The 19,468-nt window shown below is 42.3% G+C and overlaps 1 protein-coding gene across 2 annotated transcripts in view; it reads left to right on the top strand.

Annotated features, from left to right (window-relative positions):
• Positions 1-16,291, top strand: part of ALDH7A1 (aldehyde dehydrogenase 7 family member A1) — a 42,341-nt gene extending 26,050 nt beyond the window's left edge. The window contains exons 10-19 of one of the 2 annotated variants that reach the window (XM_025860916.2): positions 577-618; positions 1,657-1,751; positions 3,524-3,608; positions 5,005-5,111; positions 6,929-7,045; positions 8,317-8,414; positions 8,608-8,681; positions 12,496-12,571; positions 13,963-14,019; positions 16,057-16,291. In XM_025860916.2, the coding sequence (XP_025716701.1) occupies positions 577-618; positions 1,657-1,751; positions 3,524-3,608; positions 5,005-5,111; positions 6,929-7,045; positions 8,317-8,414; positions 8,608-8,681; positions 12,496-12,571; positions 13,963-14,017 (749 nt within the window). In that variant the 3' untranslated portion in view covers positions 14,018-14,019; positions 16,057-16,291. Of the gene's footprint in view, positions 1-576; positions 619-1,656; positions 1,752-3,523; positions 3,609-5,004; positions 5,112-6,928; positions 7,046-8,316; positions 8,415-8,607; positions 8,682-12,495; positions 12,572-13,962; positions 14,216-16,056 lie in introns of those variants that run through there. The other variant, XM_025860915.2, reaches the window with a different exon arrangement.
• The last annotated feature ends 3,177 nt before the right edge of the window (positions 16,292-19,468 follow it).

Genomic DNA, 19,468 nt, shown 5'->3' with positions numbered 1-19,468 from the left:
TTCGCTCATTTTTTGATGGACCCTTGGGTTGTTTCCACCTTTTAGCTATTGGTTAAGGACCCAGAAGTGGATTGCTAGGTCATATGGTAATTCTCTGGTTAATATCTTGGCAAATTACACAATTTCGCAGACTTATAGTTTCAGGGGGTATAATTTCACAATGAGAGAAAAGTTACAAGACTAACACAAGGAATTCCTATATACCTTTAATGGAATTCACCCAGTGGCTTCTGTGTTGCCCCATTTATCATTTTCTCTCTCTAGCAACATGCACGCATGCACGTAAACTGTGGGTGCTTATTGGTTTATTTTTAACCTTTGAAGAAATGTTGAAAACATTGTGTTTCTTTACCACTAAATATTTTGGTGTATATCTTACCAGTACAGACCTTGTGCCATATAAGCATGGTACAGTTATGAAAATCAAAGAAGTTTGACATGGATGCAATACTCATGCTACATTTGGAATCTGAAAATAAATTAAGAACGTGATTGAAACAGGCTGTGATTTCAGGCTGTCTTGCAGTGTGCGTTAAATACTAAAATGGGCTTTAACGTGTGTTTGTGTTTTTAAAGGGAGAAGTTTGTTAGAACTTGGAGGAAACAATGCCATTATTGGTAAGGCTGCTTTTCGTTTATTTTCTGTTCAGAATAGCTTTGGTAGCCACAGTGAACATAAAGAACTCTCATAGAAACTCATCCTGCCTCTGTTGTGTCCGTCTGAGACGTAATTTTGGCTTTCAGGATTTACTTGTGAGGCAGGACACACAGGTTTGAAGGCAGAGATGACTAGGGAGGACAGGTATTCATGTTGGAAAATGCTACCTGAGGCTTAGAGCTTGTGCCCGAGACTTTCTAGTATGGCATGATTTCTTACTTTACCTTCTCCTGCTTTCTGAAAACTGCCCATATGTTTCTCTAGAATAAGTAATTCTTACCCAACTTCCTGATTCCTTTATATTTTAAAAAATTAAGTTGTCTGTAATGAAATAATTGAGTGCTTCTATACTGGAAGGAGCCCTTCCTTAAAGCATTGTATCGTTTACCTGTGGGCTTGGAGTTGACTTGATTCTCTTTTTCGGTTGTTGGGCACAGAAGGAAATAGGCTACGAGCCTCTTCTGGATAGTGGACATCAGTAGGGTGATTGCTTGATAGAAGCATGGATTTTGTGATAAAAAGCAAAATTTGGTAATTTGCATATTGCCATCATTATCATCATGTGTAAATGCCTATGTATTTGTGGTGTACACCAGAAATTTAAAAAGTCTGTGGTGATGGCTTTATTCTGGTTGAACCCATCTGGTTAAAGAGCGTTCGTTCAAAAATATAGTTAGCATTTAGTGAGCACTGGGTAGTCACAGATACTGTGTTCAGCTCTTTGGTCTGAGTTATTTCCTTTAATCCCCACAGTAATCCCATGAGGTACATACCATTATTAATCTCCTTTGACATCTGTACTGAGGTAAAGACCTTAGAGCTCATTATTCTGCTCTTATGTAATCCTTCCTGGAAAGAAAAGTTGCCCCCGTGATGTGAGCATGCTTCTAGCGCAGGGGAAATGCTGATAGTCTCTTCCTGAGCTTTCAGGGGCATCACTTAGTACCAGTTAGCAAGTCTACTTGGCAATGCTGATGGGTATCTTTTGTCTCTCTAAGCTTTTGAGGATGCGGACCTCAGCTTAGTTGTTCCATCGGCTCTCTTCGCAGCTGTGGGGACAGCTGGGCAGAGGTGTACCACCGCGAGGCGCCTGGTGAGTGTGTCTGCGAGGGCACATGACGTCGAATGACATCTTCAAACCCCACTTAGGATCACATTGTACTGTTAGGATATGGTGTAGAAGTACTGCTAGAAAAATGGGTTCTGCAGACGTGGTTGGCACATCTGTGGTCCTGTTACTCTCTTTCTTGCTCAAGGCAGATGGTGCTGATCAACCAGGGACTCTGCCTCACCCTCCACCCCAAACTAAAAGTGGATTCACGCTCATTGATTGGAGTTTGACTGGGGAATGAGACCTGTTTTCAGTCTTAAACCTAGAACAATATGGACAAAGTCCAATGTCACTTAGAGAATAAAATCAGCTAAAAGTTTGGAGAATTTGCAAATCATTTGCTAAAAGATAGCCTTGGTTTTTTCATAAAAACACTTTAAGTAGTAAAATATTATTAAGATTTTTATTTTGGGCCTTTTAGTCTGGTATTAGATCTAGACTTGATATGGCATGGTTTATTGAAAAGCAAATGACTGTATGTTTGTTGTCTCTGTATGAATGCATAGTCTGCATACAAATGTATAGAACACATCCGTATTAAGAGCATATAGGGAGGATGTGGTTTAGCATCCGTGTGTGGGGTTTGGAAGGTTTAATCTCCATACTTAGATGTGAGCTAGATTTCAGTTTTGTGTGGGATACAACCCTGATGTTCATGACTTTGTGTTTTTATTCTCACTACGAGAATAAAATGAGTATTGAGAATGAACCAATTCTTAGAAGGTTGACATAATATAAATTAGAAAAAAAGAGATCTGGAAAGTAAGTCTCCTTTTTATGTAACTTTTCATATTCATTTTTCATGTATTTTACAATTGATTATCTGTATTTCCTTCGTTGTTCCATAGTTGAAGCTCTCAAAAAAAAATCTGGGATAGGATGTTCATAGAACATTTACAATGTACTGAATTTGTTTGCTTTAAACATTTACTACGCTAATGCTAAGATGGAAATCAGTACTCCAAAAGATAATCACATGGTAAAATTTGAAGTGAGATGGAAGTCAAGCATTTGTCTATTTGGCTGAGTTTTACTTTTCCTTTGTGTGTTGGGGCAAGTGTACATAATCAGGCTTTATATTTACTGTTAAATGTTAGAGGATGTCATTAGTCACTGCCCAGATTGGTTTCCATAGGGACAGTTGGTGTTATGTAGAAAAATCCATTCCAGTACTGTGGACTTCTCCATGACTGTCAATCCATTTGTTACATGGAGACCAACCCAGAGAATGGATGGCTTGACAAGTTCATCTCCATCGGTGGGTACAGATCATGGAACTTAATATCCTACCTCGAGTGAGTCCAAGGGCGATCTTCCTGGTTGAGACCTCCCTCCCCGAGCCCTGCTTGGCCTGAGGCTAAGGGCGTGTTACACAGCATCAGTAGGCTGACTATTCTGCTGTGGTGTCTGCTCACCACAACTGGGACAGGTAAACCTGAGGTTCTCTGGTAATTAAGATGTCAAACACGTTAGAACAAAAACAGGCTTAATTGATGTGTGAAGCTTGGCCAAATAGGTCCTTAGAAACTTGATAAAGGCATGGCTTAAAATTTTTTTCTAACATCCACCAAGTGGAAATTATTGCCTTAATGTAGTTAAAATTAGAAGTTATCTAATACTTTGCTTATGTTTTTAGAGGTCATAGTGTTTAAAAACCATTATGAGTTGTAAATCAGTACAATTATGGGAAATTGCACACTGTTAACAAATTTGTACTTTTGACTATTCTCTTGAATGTTTCTTTTTTCACTTAGTTTTTACATGAAAGCATCCATGATGAAGTTGTAAATAGACTTAAAAAGGCCTATGCGCAGATCCGTGTGGGGAACCCATGGGGCTGTGAGTATCTAGTTTATTTCAAAGATGTTCGTTTTTAACAACTGGTCATACCAGTGTTTCTGATCTTATACTTTCTGTTTTTCCTTTCCTGAGAGGCCTGAGGGCATAAGAAGCAGGGTTATTGGGCACTTGGGGTATCACATCTGCTCCTAGCTTAGGATCCTGAGTGCTTAAGGTCAGCTGGTGGGTGAGCTTAGGACGTGGTGTTCGGTTGGGATGACTCGGATGAGCTTTTCTCTCTTCACTTTTAAAATGCCCGTGCAAGCCACGAGCATCCTTGTGGAAGGCTGCGGGAGTCACCTAGCTGACTTGCCTGCTTCCACTTCTGGCTTCCAGAGAAGCCAGAGTGATTTTTTTTTTTTAAATGTAATTAGATGACAAATAAATCGCATTCCTGCTTCCTACACTCCAGTGACTGCTAACTGCTCTTCAGCTAAAACCTGGATTCCTTCCCAGTCCCTGTGGATCCGGCTCACAGTCTCTCATGATGGGACCTCTGCCTCCCCCTCCTACCCACCCTGACTTCCATGTACTGTTTGCTTCTTTGCTCCCTGAGCTCCAGCTTCTCTATCCTCACAGAGCTCCAAGTGTCCCAGGCTCCATCCTGCTGCCCTTCCCATTGGAAATGCTCTTCACCCCGCTTTTCCCATGCCTGGTGCTCTAAGGTGCCACCTCCTCACTGAGGCATACCTGAATCCCCTTCTCTGTCCCCTGGTGCCCTTTAAGGCTCTGGATTCCACCAGCATCCGTCTCTTCCTGTTGAATTCCACAGCAGCTCCTGAGCCTGTGAAGTTTTGAGAGATTGATCTCATGGTCATGAATAAACGGAGCTTACATTTTTTTTTTTTAAAGATTTTTATTTATTTGAGAGAGCGAGAATGAGAGAGAACACATGAGAGGGGAGAGGGTCCGAGGGAGAAGCAGACTCCCCGCTGAGCGGGGAGCCCGATGCGGGACTTGATCCCAGGACCCCGGGATCATGACCTGAGCTGAAAGCAGATGCTTCACTGACTGAGCCACCCAGGCCCCCCGGATCTTAAATTTTAATGCAGTGCTCTGATTCTTTGATAGCCATTCCTTTAACCCAGGGGTTGACAGATTTGGCCTGCCCCCTGTTCATGTAGAGAAACTTTGTCAGGACACAGCCCCAACCCCTGGTTTCAATGTCTTCTGTGGCTACATTCGCCCCCCCTCGCAGAGATGAGTGGTTGCGGTAGAGACCTTATGTCCTGCAGAGGATTCAGTATTTCCTGTCCTTTTACTGGGAAAGGTTGCGGACTCCTGCTCTACACTGGGGGGCTGTATGAAGAGATGGGGCTGTTCATTGGGAGAGCTCGTCTAACAATAAAATGATGCCATTCAGGGTGAGATTAAGAGCATTCCTTTTTCTCTGCAGCTGATGTTCTCTATGGGCCACTCCACACCAAACAGGCAGTGAACATGTTTCTGGGAGCAGTGGAGGAAGCAAAGAAAGAAGGTGGCACCGTGGTCTATGGTGGCAAGGTAATGACACCTGGGCTTAGTAGTGACACATTTTTGCTTCCTTAGGCACAGGCAGGGCTGTGGGCAGATGGGTGAAGGGTCTCCTGCTGTGTTTTCTTTTCTCCATCCATTTTATAAGGGGGAAATCAGTGTTTTGGTGAGTGACAACATAAAATGCATGGAGCACTTCTGGAAGGACACACAGGAAACTCAGAGCCGTGGTTGTTGTTGAATTGAGTCCCTGGGAATTTGTATGGAAGGGAGACCTCCTTTTCCTGGGACAGTATAAGACTTTGTATTCAGAGCAGTCAGAATCCGTATTTAGTGGTTACTTTTAAAAGGCAGGGTATCAAAAATGGGATCCTAGGTAGTTTGGCCATAATAGGCATCTTTGCTGCCAGCATTTTTACCAAAAACATTATTGTTGCATAACTAATTGGTTATAAAGGCAATTTTGGCATAAAGGGTAATGAAAATAATGAGCATAACTGGTTGGCTGTTTGGTTGGTCAGTATGTTAGTATGTCACTCTAATCAGTGGGTTGACAGTTGGGTTTCATTTCTCCATTGATGTAGTGTTCCCATTGTTATACTGTATAAATTTTAGCCCTCATGATGGTCTCTGCAGTGGTGCAGAGTTTTGAACTCCTTTCCCACAGAACCGTGGACTTTGCATTTCCCACAGAACTTTGAAATGTCTGTCAGTGGACACGTGGGGACATGGCAAGGACAGACGACAGGGTGGAAGACTTCCACAGCGCGATACAAAGCTCAGTTAGAAACATGCATCCTGGTATTTAGAAACCGATACCTCTCTCAACAAAGGAAGAAATTTTAGCAAAAAAAGAAACAGGAGTCAAATCAACAAGCAAGAAAATGTGCAATACTATAAATGAGAGATTTTGAAGACAAGTAATTAAGTACAATCCACAAAATCAGTTATTTGAACAGTATTGGCTAACCTACAGTTTTTTTTTTTTTTTTTTTTTTTAAGAATTTATTTCAGAGAAAGAGCATGAGCGGGGTGGGGGAGGGGCAAAGGGAGAGGGAGAAGCAGAATCCCCACAGAACAGGGAGCCCCCCACGCGGGGCTTGATCCCCGGACCCTGAGATCATAACCTGAGCCAAAGGCAGACGCTTAACTAACTGAGCCGCCCAGGTGCTCCACTGGGTCATTAAAGCACTAGGAATTCACTTTGCTCACAGTTCTTGGGACTGAGCTAAAGTCAGGGTGCTGGCAGTTGGTTTCTGGTGAGGCCTTTGTTCCTGGCACACAGACCACGCACACGGCCGCCTCCTCAGTGTCCACACATTGAGTGTGGAGAGAATAAGTCTCTGGTATCTCTTTCTCTTTTTGTAAGGACTTCTATTCTGTCAGATTCGGGCCCCACCCGTGTGACCTCATTTAACTTTAATTACTTCCTTAAAGGTCTGTCTCCAATTTCAGTCACACTGGGGGGGTTAAGGCTTCCACGTAGGAATTTGGGGATGGGGTATAATACGGTCTTCAGACAGTATAGATGACCTATTTTTACATTATATAAACTTTTTAAAAAGCCACCTGTCACTGTTTTTTCAGTGTCTCTTGATCATGTCACATGTCACAGCTTTTGCTCCTTCACTCTTTTTTCTATATTTCTCTGACTAACTAAGTTAGTATCAACAGGAGACAGAGAAGATTTTTGTTCATGGTGGGAAGTTACTTTGGGGAAACAATTTATCTGTATAAATGGTGTTTAATTTTTTCTCTCCTAAGTATAGGGAAAGCTTGTGTCCTCTGACCCGAAGTACCAGAAAGCAAAATGCCTTCATTCTCATTACTTTATTTCTCTACTGAAGGTCATGGATCGCCCTGGCAATTACGTAGAACCGACAATTGTGACAGGTCTGGCCCACGACGCGTCCATTGCACACACAGAGACGTTTGCTCCGATTCTTTACGTCTTTAAATTCAAGGTAAAAATGGATTCTGTTTCCCTTTTCTTGAGTTTGATGTTGAAACAACTGCGAAGACTAAAGAAAATGAAGGTGTATGAAATTACACTCGGTTAGCCTTTCGGGAGGTTTTAGGAAGTCACTGTGATAGTAGGAGTTTGAAGGTGCAGGCTAAACCGTGATGAGATGAACACTATATACCGTGGAACATGTCGGGCTCGCTGTCAGGGAAACCAAGGCAGGCTGAGGTCCAGATTGGAATTTATGGAGACTGGCCCTCCTTCACGTGTCACCTGTTCTGAGCTGTGTAGGTCTGATGGTCAGCTTCCACACGGAAGGGACCAGATAGTCCCATAGCCTGAGTGCTGAGTATCAGCAGACAAATGAGAAGCTACATGAGCGATCTAAGACTTAGGGTTGTAACCTGTATCCGTGGACAGACTGGGGGTTTTAGCAGATGGAAAGAGCTAGAGGGTCTGCTTTCCCACCATGAGACAGGCCCAAGCCATGCCAGCAAATATTTAGCAATCGAATCAAGGTCTGAATGTGCCATGATTAATAGTTAAAATATAATAATGAGAATCACATCTTTTTGCAATTATAGTATTGCTTTTTATTTTTAAAAGATTTTATTTATTTATTTGACAGTGAGAGAGAGCACAAGTAGGCAGAGTGGCAGGCAGAGGGAGAAACAGGCTTCTCACTGAGCAGGGAGCCCGATGTGGGGCTCGATCCCAGGACCCTGGGATCATGACCTGAGCCAAAGGCAGACGCTTAACCGATTAAGCCACCCAGGCACCCCAGGACTGCTTTTTAAAAACCTTGATTTAAATCGTCTTAGCGTTGTTCATGTCATGTGACTAGAGAGGATAATTTTATGTTTTGTACTGTGTGTATGTGAGTGAATTCTTGAGTAAATTTTTATTTAGTGTATCTTGCCTAATCTGTAAATTGGGGATAATATAAAACCTGTATCATTGGATGAGGATTAAATACCTAAATGCGTGCAAAGTGCTTAGGTCAGTGGTTTGCATATAGTAGGAGCTCAGTAAATGTTAGCTCCTAGATGGAGTAGCTTGAATGGAAGCATGTCCTCATCTCTTTTTCTCAGAGTACAATTAAGGGAAAACCCCACAAAGCTGTATATAAGAGAAACAGAATTAGTAAGAGATGGAGATTTTAGTTTACTTTTGTGCGCTGAAATTATACTGGTACATCTCATGAAATGTACCATCGTGAACTTTGACCTGAACGCTGCATCCTCTAACATCTTCCATTGTCTGTCCTTTCAGAATGAAGAAGAAGTCTTTGCTTGGAATAATGAAGTGAAACAGGGACTTTCAAGTAGCATCTTTACCAAGGATTTGGGCAGAATCTTTCGCTGGCTTGGGTACAATTTGTCTATTTTGAGAATTTACATAAGCCTAATTTGTGTGGTGAATGGGCTTACAAAAAAGAAAACGAAACCATCGTAGTTGAAAGACCATTTTTGAGCATTGAGAGTCTTAGCGGTTTTGTTTGGATTTTTTGTTTCTTAATTTCCTATATGTTGCTCTCAACCATGCTTCCCTTTCTACACACAGGCCGAAAGGATCAGACTGTGGCATTGTGAACGTCAACATCCCCACGAGTGGGGCTGAGATTGGAGGTGCATTCGGTATGTAGAGAATCCTTTTCCATGTTGGGGGCAGTATGTTAGATGGTCGGGGTATCATAACAAAACACCATGGCGCTGGTGGCTTGAGCAGCAGAAATTGATGTTCTCAAGTCCAAGGTTAGGGTGTTGGCGGTGCTGGTTTCTCCTGAGGCCTCTCTTCAGTCCTTACGTGGCCTTTTCTCTGTGCCTGCCCATACATCCCTGGTGCCTCTTCCCTTCCTAGGACACCAGTCCTATTGTTACAGGGCCACACCTTTATGACTTCTTTTTGGGGCTTATGGCTTCTACCTTAATCACCTCCTTGAAGGTCCTTTTGCCAAATACAGCAAAGTATTGGAAGTTAGGTTATCTAAGTATTGGAAGTTAGGTTTTCAACATAGGGATTTGGGGGGGAGGTACACAATTTGGGCAGTGAAGGCAAAGCAGTAGTAGCTTTTAGAAAAGTTTGACCAAGAAACCGAAATAATAGAACCTGGTAAGAATCTGGTCTAACATGCTTATGAGGAGCTTATGTGCCATATTCAGAGTGATTGTCCAAGATCTGACTTTTTATTCTCAAACAGCATCACATTGGAGCCGGGGCCCTTAGCCTAGGATATGTGACCCCTTGAAATGGTGGCATCTCTTTTTTGGGGGGATGGCCTATGACCCAAAGAACATTAAGAACCCCTGGCTTTAGAGATAAGCCAGATTCTGTCACACGAAAAACTCTGGTTTTTAGTTGCAAAGGGGTGTGGTAAGTGTTAAACATTAGCTTTTATTTTAGATAAAATCCCAACTTGTTTTTTTACATTGGGTTCTGCTTGTATTTCCTCTTAATAAGCCTTGAGTTCTTAATGCTTAAATTGGTTAATAGTTTTTTTTTTTTTTAAGCCATCCCAACCAACAATCGTGTGTTAAGCATTACAACCAAAAATGAGGGAAAGTATAGTGAAAACAGATTACTTTGTTTATACTTAAATGTATGTCTGTATATGTATAGAGAAAAACACACATGCATTAATATCTCCAACAGTTTAAATCGTTCAAGGCACTTTTTAATGTTTTAGCCCAGTGTTTGCTGCCCTTAATATTCAGTGTGCCGACTTTGACGAAAGGTTCCTGCTTTCCTTCGGGCTCGGCCCTGGTGGCCTGTGTGCACCATTGTCCGTCTCTCCCTCTGCAGACCTTTATTCCCTGTTTGTAGCCCACACTACTTTGTGCACCTTACTCTTCTTCCTTGGAGCCTGCCCAAGTTAATTTTTAAATGGGAAAGGGGGTTCTCCCACTTACCTATTCCGGCTTCATTCCCATTAGCAACTACTTTGAGTAAATTTACCTTTTTTTTCCCTTTTTTCACTTTTTATTTATTAGTTATAAGCAATCTCTCCATCCATCGTGGGTCTGGAACTCACAGCCCTGAGATCCAGAGTGGCATGTTCCACCGACTGAGCCAGCCAGGTGCCCCTACTTCAGTTTTTCAAAGTAGTGTGCTTTAACTGCTTACTCTTTCTCCACTTTAGACATTATTTATTGACCCTCTGTTAGCATAGATGAACTTTCTTAAACCTTCCTCTTCTGTCTGTGTGACATGATGCTATCATGCTCGGTGAGGTCAAGAGGAAACCAGAGGAACCAACCACGCTTCTCCGTGTTCTCCCCCTCAAAGTCACACAGGATGTGCTCCATTCTTCCAGCAACGGATCGGGACGACAAACGTGAAATGTCATCTACCAGGAAAACTCATGAGTGACTCAGCACCCAAGGCTTTTGTTGGGGGCTGGTCACCCAGGCCTCCTTTCCCTGGCATATACTGAAACTCCAGACTGCCTGAAGGAGAAAGCAGGGGTTTAACATAAACTGCATTGTTCCAAAACAGCTGAGGCCCTGTGAGACACTTGTATCATTGGGGAGGAGTTTTATGTCCGTGTAGGGAACTATTTAGCAGCCAGGTTTCCACAGGCAGCAACATTGCAAGCAGACCTGCTGTGTCTTTCCTGCACAGTTTGCAATAATTTTTCCTCAGACTTTTGCAGTTGTTATTCATTTGCATTATGATTTCTGGTATCGTGGATGAAGAGCCCAGTCCACTTTGATTTCCAATCTCTCTTTTTTTAAATTTTTTTCCTATTTAAAAAAATTGGGGGGGTCTCCTATTTATGTCAGTGGAGATCTTTGTAAAAATTTTTCTTGGACATTGGGCCAGTGATTAGCTTTAGAGTATTGGGGCTTATAATTTTCAGTGCTGGGGTGTTTTTGCTAGTTCTGTTTTGGTAGTATTTTTTTTTGACAATTTTTTCTCCTTTTTCTCTCTTTTTTTTTAAGGTTTTATTTATAGAGAGAATGTTGGGGGGTGCATAGGGAGAGGGAGAGCAAGAATCTCAGACTCCATGCTGAGCCTGACTCAGGGCTCGATCTCACGATCCTGAGATTGTGACCTGAGCTGAAACCAAGAGTCAGACAATTGACTGAGCCACCGAGGTGCCCCCACTTTTTAAAGTAATCTCTGCACCCAATATGCAGCTTGAATTTAAAATCCTGAGATCAAGAGTTGCATGTTCTACTGACTGAGCCAGTCAGGCACCCCAATTTTTCTCTTTTTCTAAATACCGGAACTATTACTTGAATGTTATCTCTTGAAGAATTGTCTAATTTTGTTATCTTTTCCCTCCTATTTTCCATCTTTTTTTTTTTTAATATGGGAAATTTCCTCATTCTTTTTAAAGATTTTTTAAATTTAATTTATTTTAAAGATCTATTTACTTTAGAGAGAAGAGAGAGTGCCTGCGTGCTGGGTGAGGGGCAGAGGGAGAGGGAGAGAGAGAATCTCAAGCAGACTCCCCGATGAGCGCAGAGCCCAGCACAGGGCTCGATCCCACGACCCTGAGATCATGACCTGAGCCGAAATCAAGAGTCGGACACTTAATCGACTGAGCCACCCAGGTGCCCCTAGGATTTTATTTTATTTTATTTATTTATTTATTTTTTTTTTTTTTAATTTTTTTTAAGATTTTATTTATTTGACAGAGAGAGAGAGCATGACGGCAGGAACACAAGCAGGGGGAGTGGGAGAGGGAGAAGCAGGCTTCCCGCGGAGCAGGGAGCCCGATGCGGGGCTCGATCCCAGGACCCCGGGATCATGACCCGAACCGAAGGCAGACGCTTACCGACTGAGCCACCCAGGCGCCCCTAGGATTTTATTTTTAAGTAATCTCTATCCCCAGTGTGGGGCTCAAACTCACAATCCCGAGATCAGGAGTCAGTCGCACACTCCACCGACTGAGCCGGCCAGGCACCTGCTCAGATTTTTCTTCTAGCTCTTCTGTTGAGTGATTTCTCCTGTCCTGTTACTAAAAACACCACCAGGACTTGTGCTTTGATGGCACGCTAGTACATAGTATCCTTTTCTTGTTTTATGGAATCATTACCTTCTTATGATAATAAGGACATTCATCTTATATTTCAGAATATTATAAAAGCAGTGTATATATGTTATTGAAAATTGTATATAGCTAAGCTTAAATGAGAAAATTATATTTCCACTGTCCAGAAGTTCCCCATCTTAATATCTCGTCTAATGGTAAGGTTGGTTTTCTTTTCTTTCTGGCAGATTTGTTGCCTCTTTATTCCTTTTGCGGTTCCCCCCCTTAGTTATTTTTTCCTGTGTATTTGGTCTCTGTCTTTTGTTTGTAGAGGAGATACTCTGAGCTAAATGTGAACTCATTGGTCAGGTAGCTCTGGTCTCCTTTTGGTGTGTTTCTCTCCGTGCTACCAAGTAGAGGCTGCACCCGGAGAAACTGCTCACGATTTGTGAGCTGCTTGTGTATTTGTCTAGGAGGAGAAAAGCACACCGGAGGTGGCCGGGAGTCTGGTAGTGATGCCTGGAAACAGTACATGAGAAGATCCACTTGGTAAGAAAAGGCTTTGGGAGGGTGGGTTTGAGCTGCAAGCCATTGGAATGTGCTTTTCTGCTGTCCACTGCTCTGTCTTCGTGTGGCTTCACTTCAGTTTGGTTTTGTAACGAACTGCGGCTGTCCCCTCCCAGGGCATCCATCCTGTACTGTTACTTCTCTCTCTTTCTTGTCCCACTTCAGCTAGTGCCCAGGGCTCGACTGTGAAACTGTGTCAGTGGTGGTTTCTGTCTGGAGATACCAGAGGAGCAGGACATTGGAGGGTCAACCAATAGGAGAGAGTGGGAGAAGCTGTACTTTCAGTTTTCTCCTTGGGTGGGGCCACCACTCTTGCAGATGGTAGGAGCAGTAGCAGAGGGGAGGTGTGCAGGGCCCCTGCAGGCCACAGGAGTGAGCATGGCTCTCGATGGTGCATTGGCTCGTTTACCCAGCACACTGGTGGCTAGTGCCGGAGCCTGCTTCAGGGAGACTTTTACTAGGAGTTGGTTGTTCTTCTACTTGCTATTTTGGAGGTTTTTTTTTTTTTTTTTTATTCTTTTTTTTTTGGGGGGGGTATATGAGCTGGGGGAGGAGCAGAGGGAGAAGGAGAGAGAGAATCTCAAGCCGACTCAACGCTGAGCGCAGAGCCCAGTGCAGGCCTGGATCTCACGACCCCGAGATCACGACCTGAGCTGAAATCAAGAGTTGGAGACTTACCTGACTGAGCCACCCAGGCGCCCCACTTGTATGCTGTTTTTCCTTTCCTTTAGATGGAAATATTTTTACCCAACTGTATTAAAACAATATGCAGGTCAGGCCCATGTGATGTTATGTTATAGAAAGAACACAGGTTGAGGATCCAAGGATGCTCATCTTCGTCTCAATTTATTGCTTCTCACTAGCGCTGTAACCTCAGGTGGATTCCCAGCCTTAGCCCCTTAGAGCCTCAGTGACTTGATGTCTGTCTGGAAATTCTGAGGTGCTTTTGGCTGTGCCTTAAGTCCCAGACACATGCACGCCCTCCTGGTTCCCATTCTTTGTTGTTGGGGGTTGGTTGGTTGGTTTGTTTCCTCGTTCCTGTTCTTTGAAGTCAGTTGCGTTCTTTTTACTTTTCTTGTGTACCTGACATCTAGAGTGGATCCCCATATTCTTGTGCCCTGAAGACTATGAATAACATACTGGATACGTGTTTTTCCAGATTTCTGTGTTTCTCTCCTTTGTCTTTTCTCTTTTATAAAACTGGATCTGTACCACCCTCGTTTTGTACCCTAATTTTTCTCTTTACCAACTTGTATCTTGGACATTTCACCTTGTTATATATATAGAAATGCTAGATTTTCTTAATGGTATAAAATATTCTATATTATGTATATACTACCCTTCATTGAATTTGTTTTTTTTTCCCCCTCTAGTACCATCAACTACAGTAAGGACCTTCCTCTGGCTCAAGGAATCAAGTTTCAGTGAAGGTGACAGTAAATTGACGTTACTTCAGATTTATAGGCATTCTTGCAACTCACTCTTCTGAAGATGAAGAAAATTAAGATTTGCCCTGAATAAATGCATCATTTTGATTACAACAGTGGCTAGTCTCTTAACCCTCAGGCCCCAGCTAAATCAAGACTTATTTTTTAAAAATAAAACTAAATTGTCATGACATAGCCATATCTAGTAAAAGATAGGATGAATTTTTTGTTACTAGTAGTTTGTAAGTTTAAGAATTTTTTATTATAATTTAGAAAAAAAAGGAGTAGATGCAATAGGAGGAAATTGGAAAAACAGAATAGAATGGAGAAGAAACTAGAAGTCTTCTGGGTAGATGCAGGAACATCTGCTGAGTGTGAGTAAAGATTGCCGTAGTGAGTATTGACTCACATTAGCCTCTAGCGTGTTTGCAGGGAGTGTGTTTGTGTTCCTTGCATGTGGATTAGCGCAGCACAGCACCCATGTGGAATGACTTGCTCTGTATGAAATGACTAAGGGTCTTTATCACCATTATGACTTCTCTTGCTCATATTGGCTTGTGTCACCACAAAAAAGATATGCATGGTGGACATAGGTTTTGCACCTGCCAAGGACTCTGCCTGTGTCTATGGAAAGTGTGTCTGGGTTTCTTAGGCAGCCTTAGACCATTTTTATAGCTATTACATTTGTGCACTTGCCCTTGGATTTGTTTGGGGAGACTGACCATCTGTGTGTGGCAGCATGTGGTTTTTTTGTGAAAGGAGGAAAGTTTATTCATTCATGGCTGAGAATCTGCCTCTTTCTCTTGGGAAGCTGAGCCTTTATAGTGGTTCAACCCAAAGTTGCCTGTGGAGCCCACTTTGGCTCTTGAAGGTCTCCTGTCTTCCTGGCAGTCTACCCTACCGACCTGGGCAGAAGCCTTTCAAGAAGATGACATTTGTAGATAACCTGATGCATCAGGGTGTATGGAGAGATTTGGACAACTGGCAAAGAGTGGGTTGAGTTAGGACAGAGAAGTAAGCAAATGAAAAAACAAAGCAATTAAAAATCTATCAGGGTGGGAAAGGTATTCATAATATGTCCCATGGCGTAGCTGGGACTAGGGCTTACCAAGGCATGCTATTGTCAACCTTGAATATTAATTAAGTGAAATGCTGGTGATAGATACCTGTTGAGAGCATATGGGCAGGAAGAAGTCGGGGTTACATGAAAGAGGCGGACAGTTCCTGTTCTCTAGTGGAAAATCAGCAATGGCTGAAAGTACAGACGTAAGAAAGAGTTAAGAAAGGTTGATGGAGATAGGTAAATTCTGAAAGCAGTGTTGTCTCAGGAGGATAAATGGGAGGTCAGGTGTGCAGATGGGAGGGATGGCTGTTTCCCAGAATATGTCTTAGAGAACTGTTTGATTCTTTAAGTCAAGAGAATGTTTAACTTTGATAAAAATTAAAGTGCACAAAAAAGAAAATGATGTTGGAGAATGTGTTGCTTGGAAGCATGCATTTCCAGCGTGCGCACGCACGCGCACACACACACGCACACGCACACACACGCACGTCTGCTCCGTATTGACCTAGGTCACCTTGAAACATCTCATGAAATGATGCTGCTGAAAACCAAATTTTCTCCATTTTTTTAAAGTTCTTCGCAGACTGGATTGTGCTGTATTGAGATTATCTGTACTTTTTAAAATACGTAGTTGCTTAAGAAAATCATGCAATTTGGGCATTAACTTTAAAAAAAAATCTTGTTATGGCTTTGTTTTGCCTTTTTTATTTTAGGTCACAATGTCTAAGTGTTTTAGCCCTGTCTTAGGGACTTTATTACTATCTGAAGAAAGTAAAGCACCATTTAAAACACTTTTAGGAATCACATGCTGACAGGCCATTGTTATTTTGTGAAATTGTGCAAGGTGATTTTGATTGAAATATTTTCTTATGTCCTGGGTTTTCCCAGCATATTATTTTTAAACAAATGTTCTAAGATAAGCTGTATCAGTGTTTGTTTTATCTTAAAATTTTTTACATTTGTAATTTCTCTTTTAGGTTTTTAAGGGAGGCTCTCTCCATCCTCCTGTGTATCTGTTAACGCCACGATATGGTGGCCAATTTTCTAGCATGCTGGGGTGAGTGGCAGATCTAGTCTTATGTATAGAAATCAAGTAAAACTGATTCTGAACGCTTTTTCGGAAACTAATTCTTCATAATTTTTCTACACGTTTCTAACAATTATGAGGACATATTTTTGTCATAATGCTTATTAAAAAATTTTGCTCTTAAATTGTCCCTCTTTGTTCTTTTTTAGTGACTCAACAAATAAATGTCACTTGTTAGTGTTTTGAACCAAGGAAGTTGAGATACACCTTTTGTGTGTGTTGTTAGGGTTTGTATTTTAAGGTGCTAGGGGCCCTGTGCTGCTTCGTGTGATTACTGTTTCCATTGAGCCCCTCCTGACTGCTGGCATCCAGTGCTGTAGCCATACTGTCATCTCCTGGCCCCCATTGTGGACAAGAGGGGTTGCGGTCAGCATGCCAGTTTCCACCACTGCAGTGAACCCTAAGTTTCTTGGCATCTTGCTGTACTTCTCCAGTCTCTGGAGACAGCATCCCACTGTCTGACCCTGGGATCCTGACTCTTGTAGTATAGGCAGGCATTGGAAGACTTGATTGTCCTGACCTCCATTTTGGGAGGCAGGCACTCACGAGGAAGACCTCACAGAATGGAGCCGAGGCAGTTTTCTCAAAGGAAATAGGGATGCTATTACTTTTTTCACTCCTCTCTTCCCTGCTATGCAGCCAGAGATCATTCTCTGTCCCTGGGAATGCTGAAGGGACTGAGGAGTCCAGGTCCTTGCTCTTCTGCCTTTCTAGCACTTCAGAGCTTTCTCCTGTTGCCTGCACTGTAACTTTACTTACCTGCCTATTTGCTGTAGGCATTTGCGCTGTTGATTGTCTGCAACTTCTACCCTTTCTATACTTCTCCCCTCTTGCACGTAACTGCTCATGTTTGGTTTTGAGATGTTTGTTGGCCTTAAAGGTTTTTAAGGGGAAGTGTGAAGACATTAGGTGCCAGGATGTTATTTTTCAGTCCCAAAAAGGGTTGATACATTCTGATGTACTGAAGTTTTGGACTTCTCATGGCAATCAAATCTATTGATTTTTTTTTTTTTTTTTAAGATTTTAAGTAGTCTGTACACCCAACATGGGGCTCACTTGACCTTCACAACCCCAAGAACAAGAGTCACATGCTCTACCCACTGAGCCAGCCAGATGCCCCAAATCTATTGATCTTTTATAGTTTCTCCAATTTAAGTTTAGAAAGTTAGGTTATAAATTTTTTCCTCTGCTTTTTTTTTAAGCGTATTTTTAAATACTTGTACACAGTTAAAAATACAATGGGCCTAGAATGCTTAAAACACTGTTTCCTCCTGAACTGCCCCCCCCCCACTGGAGTGACCACTCTCACCTTTTCTACTGTTGCTGACCACATTATTCCTAAGTAATAAGCTCCTACTGCTATTTTTCAATAAATCAGTTTAGATATCGAATGCAGAGTTCTCAATGCGGGAGGTGAGGATTAACTTTCTTATTAGCACTTCCCCAAACATAAAGCCTCTTTCCCTCCATTCCTCTCATCTCTTCACACCACAGCATCTGGTTATGTCTGTAGTCATGACTTAATTATGACTGTGTAAAGGGCAACAAATCATGCCTGCTTTCTTGTCTTTTTCCTGGAGTTTGGGTTTTTTTAAAGATTTTATTTATTTGAGAGAGAGAGAAAGAGAGAGAGCACGAGAGGGAAGAGGGTCAGAGGGAGAAGCAGACTCCCTGCTGAGCAGGGAGCCCGATGCGGGACTCGATCCCGGGACTCCAGGATCATGACCTGAGCTGAAGGCAGTCGCTTAACCAACTGAGCCACCCAGGCGCCCTTTCCTGGAGTTTGTAATTGCCCTTATTGCTTAATTTGCTCTACATCTATTTTTTTTTCTTATTGTGGTAAACTACAACATAACCATTTTAAAGTGTGCAACTCAGTGGCATTTGGTACATTGACTCATTGGTGCAGCGATCACCACTGACTAGTTCCAGAACATTTTTATCAGCCCCAGAGGAAACCCCATACCCACTGAGCAATACTCGCTTTTTCACCCTATTCCCCAGTCCCTGGCAACCACCAGTCTGCTTTCTGTCTCTAGATTTGCCTGTTCTGGATATTTCATAAAAATAGACGATTACTAATTATTTCTAAATGGATTCTGTCACATGCCTGTCAATATTTTCCAGTTACTCAGGAAGCTGTTTTTATTTTTCCTGGGATCATCTGTCCCAGTGCTCTTTGTCCTCTGCTTCAATGAGATGGTCTGCTCTGGGCTAGCATGTGAGTGACATCTTGAGTTTCCCTTTCCTTTGCTGCTCTTCTGCATTAGAGACTCTTGCTTCCTGGCTCCCATGCATTTCATCTGATTGCTTTATACTCTAGTCTTGCTGGAGCACATCCTGCAAAAGCTTCCTGACTGGTGGTTTTGGAGGCAGTTTTTACAGAGTCTTCTAAAGGAGAGGGCTTTGTCCCTATATTGAATGGAAAATTTGGTATAATGGATTAAAAATATAGAGACTATTTTTTTTTCCACTGGAAAGGCCTGTAAGTGTTTTGTGGGATTGGCCTGTTGGTCTTTAATCCGTTTGGCCTTTAAGGTGTAAGCTATGATTTGATATAAATTGATATCCCCTTCACATATTTAATACTCCGACCCCTACCCCAAGCCCAGATTTGATGAATGAATTTCCCTTTCCTCACTGAGACTTTTATAATACGATGCATTCTTGTGGATACCAAGATCTGTTTGTAGGTTGTATATTCTGATTCAGTGATTAGTGTATATATGTGGTTGTGTATACATACATACATACATGTGTATTAGACTGATTTAATTCTTGTGGCCTTTATCTATTTTTAGAGGGAGAGAGAATCTCAAGCAGGCTCCCCACCCAGTGGAGAGACCACGGTGAGGCTTGATCTGAACCCTGAGATGACCTGAGCTGAAATCAAGAGTCGGACGCTTAACCGACTGAGCCATCCAGGCGCCCAATTCTTGCTATGGCCCAGGCCTTTAAATTCCTGTTATTAAAGTTTTTTTTGTTTTCTTTTTAGAGTCCTATTCAGATTACCCGTGTGACCTTCAGAAAGCAGCTAACCTATTTGAACTTCCTTTTCTTAACTGTGATCTGGGGTCTACCAGTTTGGCTGCTTTGTTGTAAGCTGCAGAAAACAATTTTGCCTTTAGCAAAAATTGGAAAGAATGGTGGTCGCACTCACTTTGCTCCTGCCGGTTCATTCTCCAACATTCTCCCGCTGTGTATCTTTCAGGGCTGACCTCTGGACTCCTTCACCTGAGCTTTCTTTGTGTTCTGGTGTTTGATTGTGCAGAAAATCAAAGCACAGAGGTCAGAGTATCCAT

The sequence above is a fragment of the Callorhinus ursinus genome, unplaced genomic scaffold (genome assembly GCF_003265705.2).
Source record: "Callorhinus ursinus isolate GAN/ISIS: 27379988/994484 unplaced genomic scaffold, GSC_fseal_2.0 scaffold30, whole genome shotgun sequence".
NCBI classification, from domain to species: Eukaryota; Metazoa; Chordata; class Mammalia; order Carnivora; family Otariidae; genus Callorhinus; species Callorhinus ursinus.
This window is presented reverse-complemented; position numbering and strand designations above follow the sequence as displayed.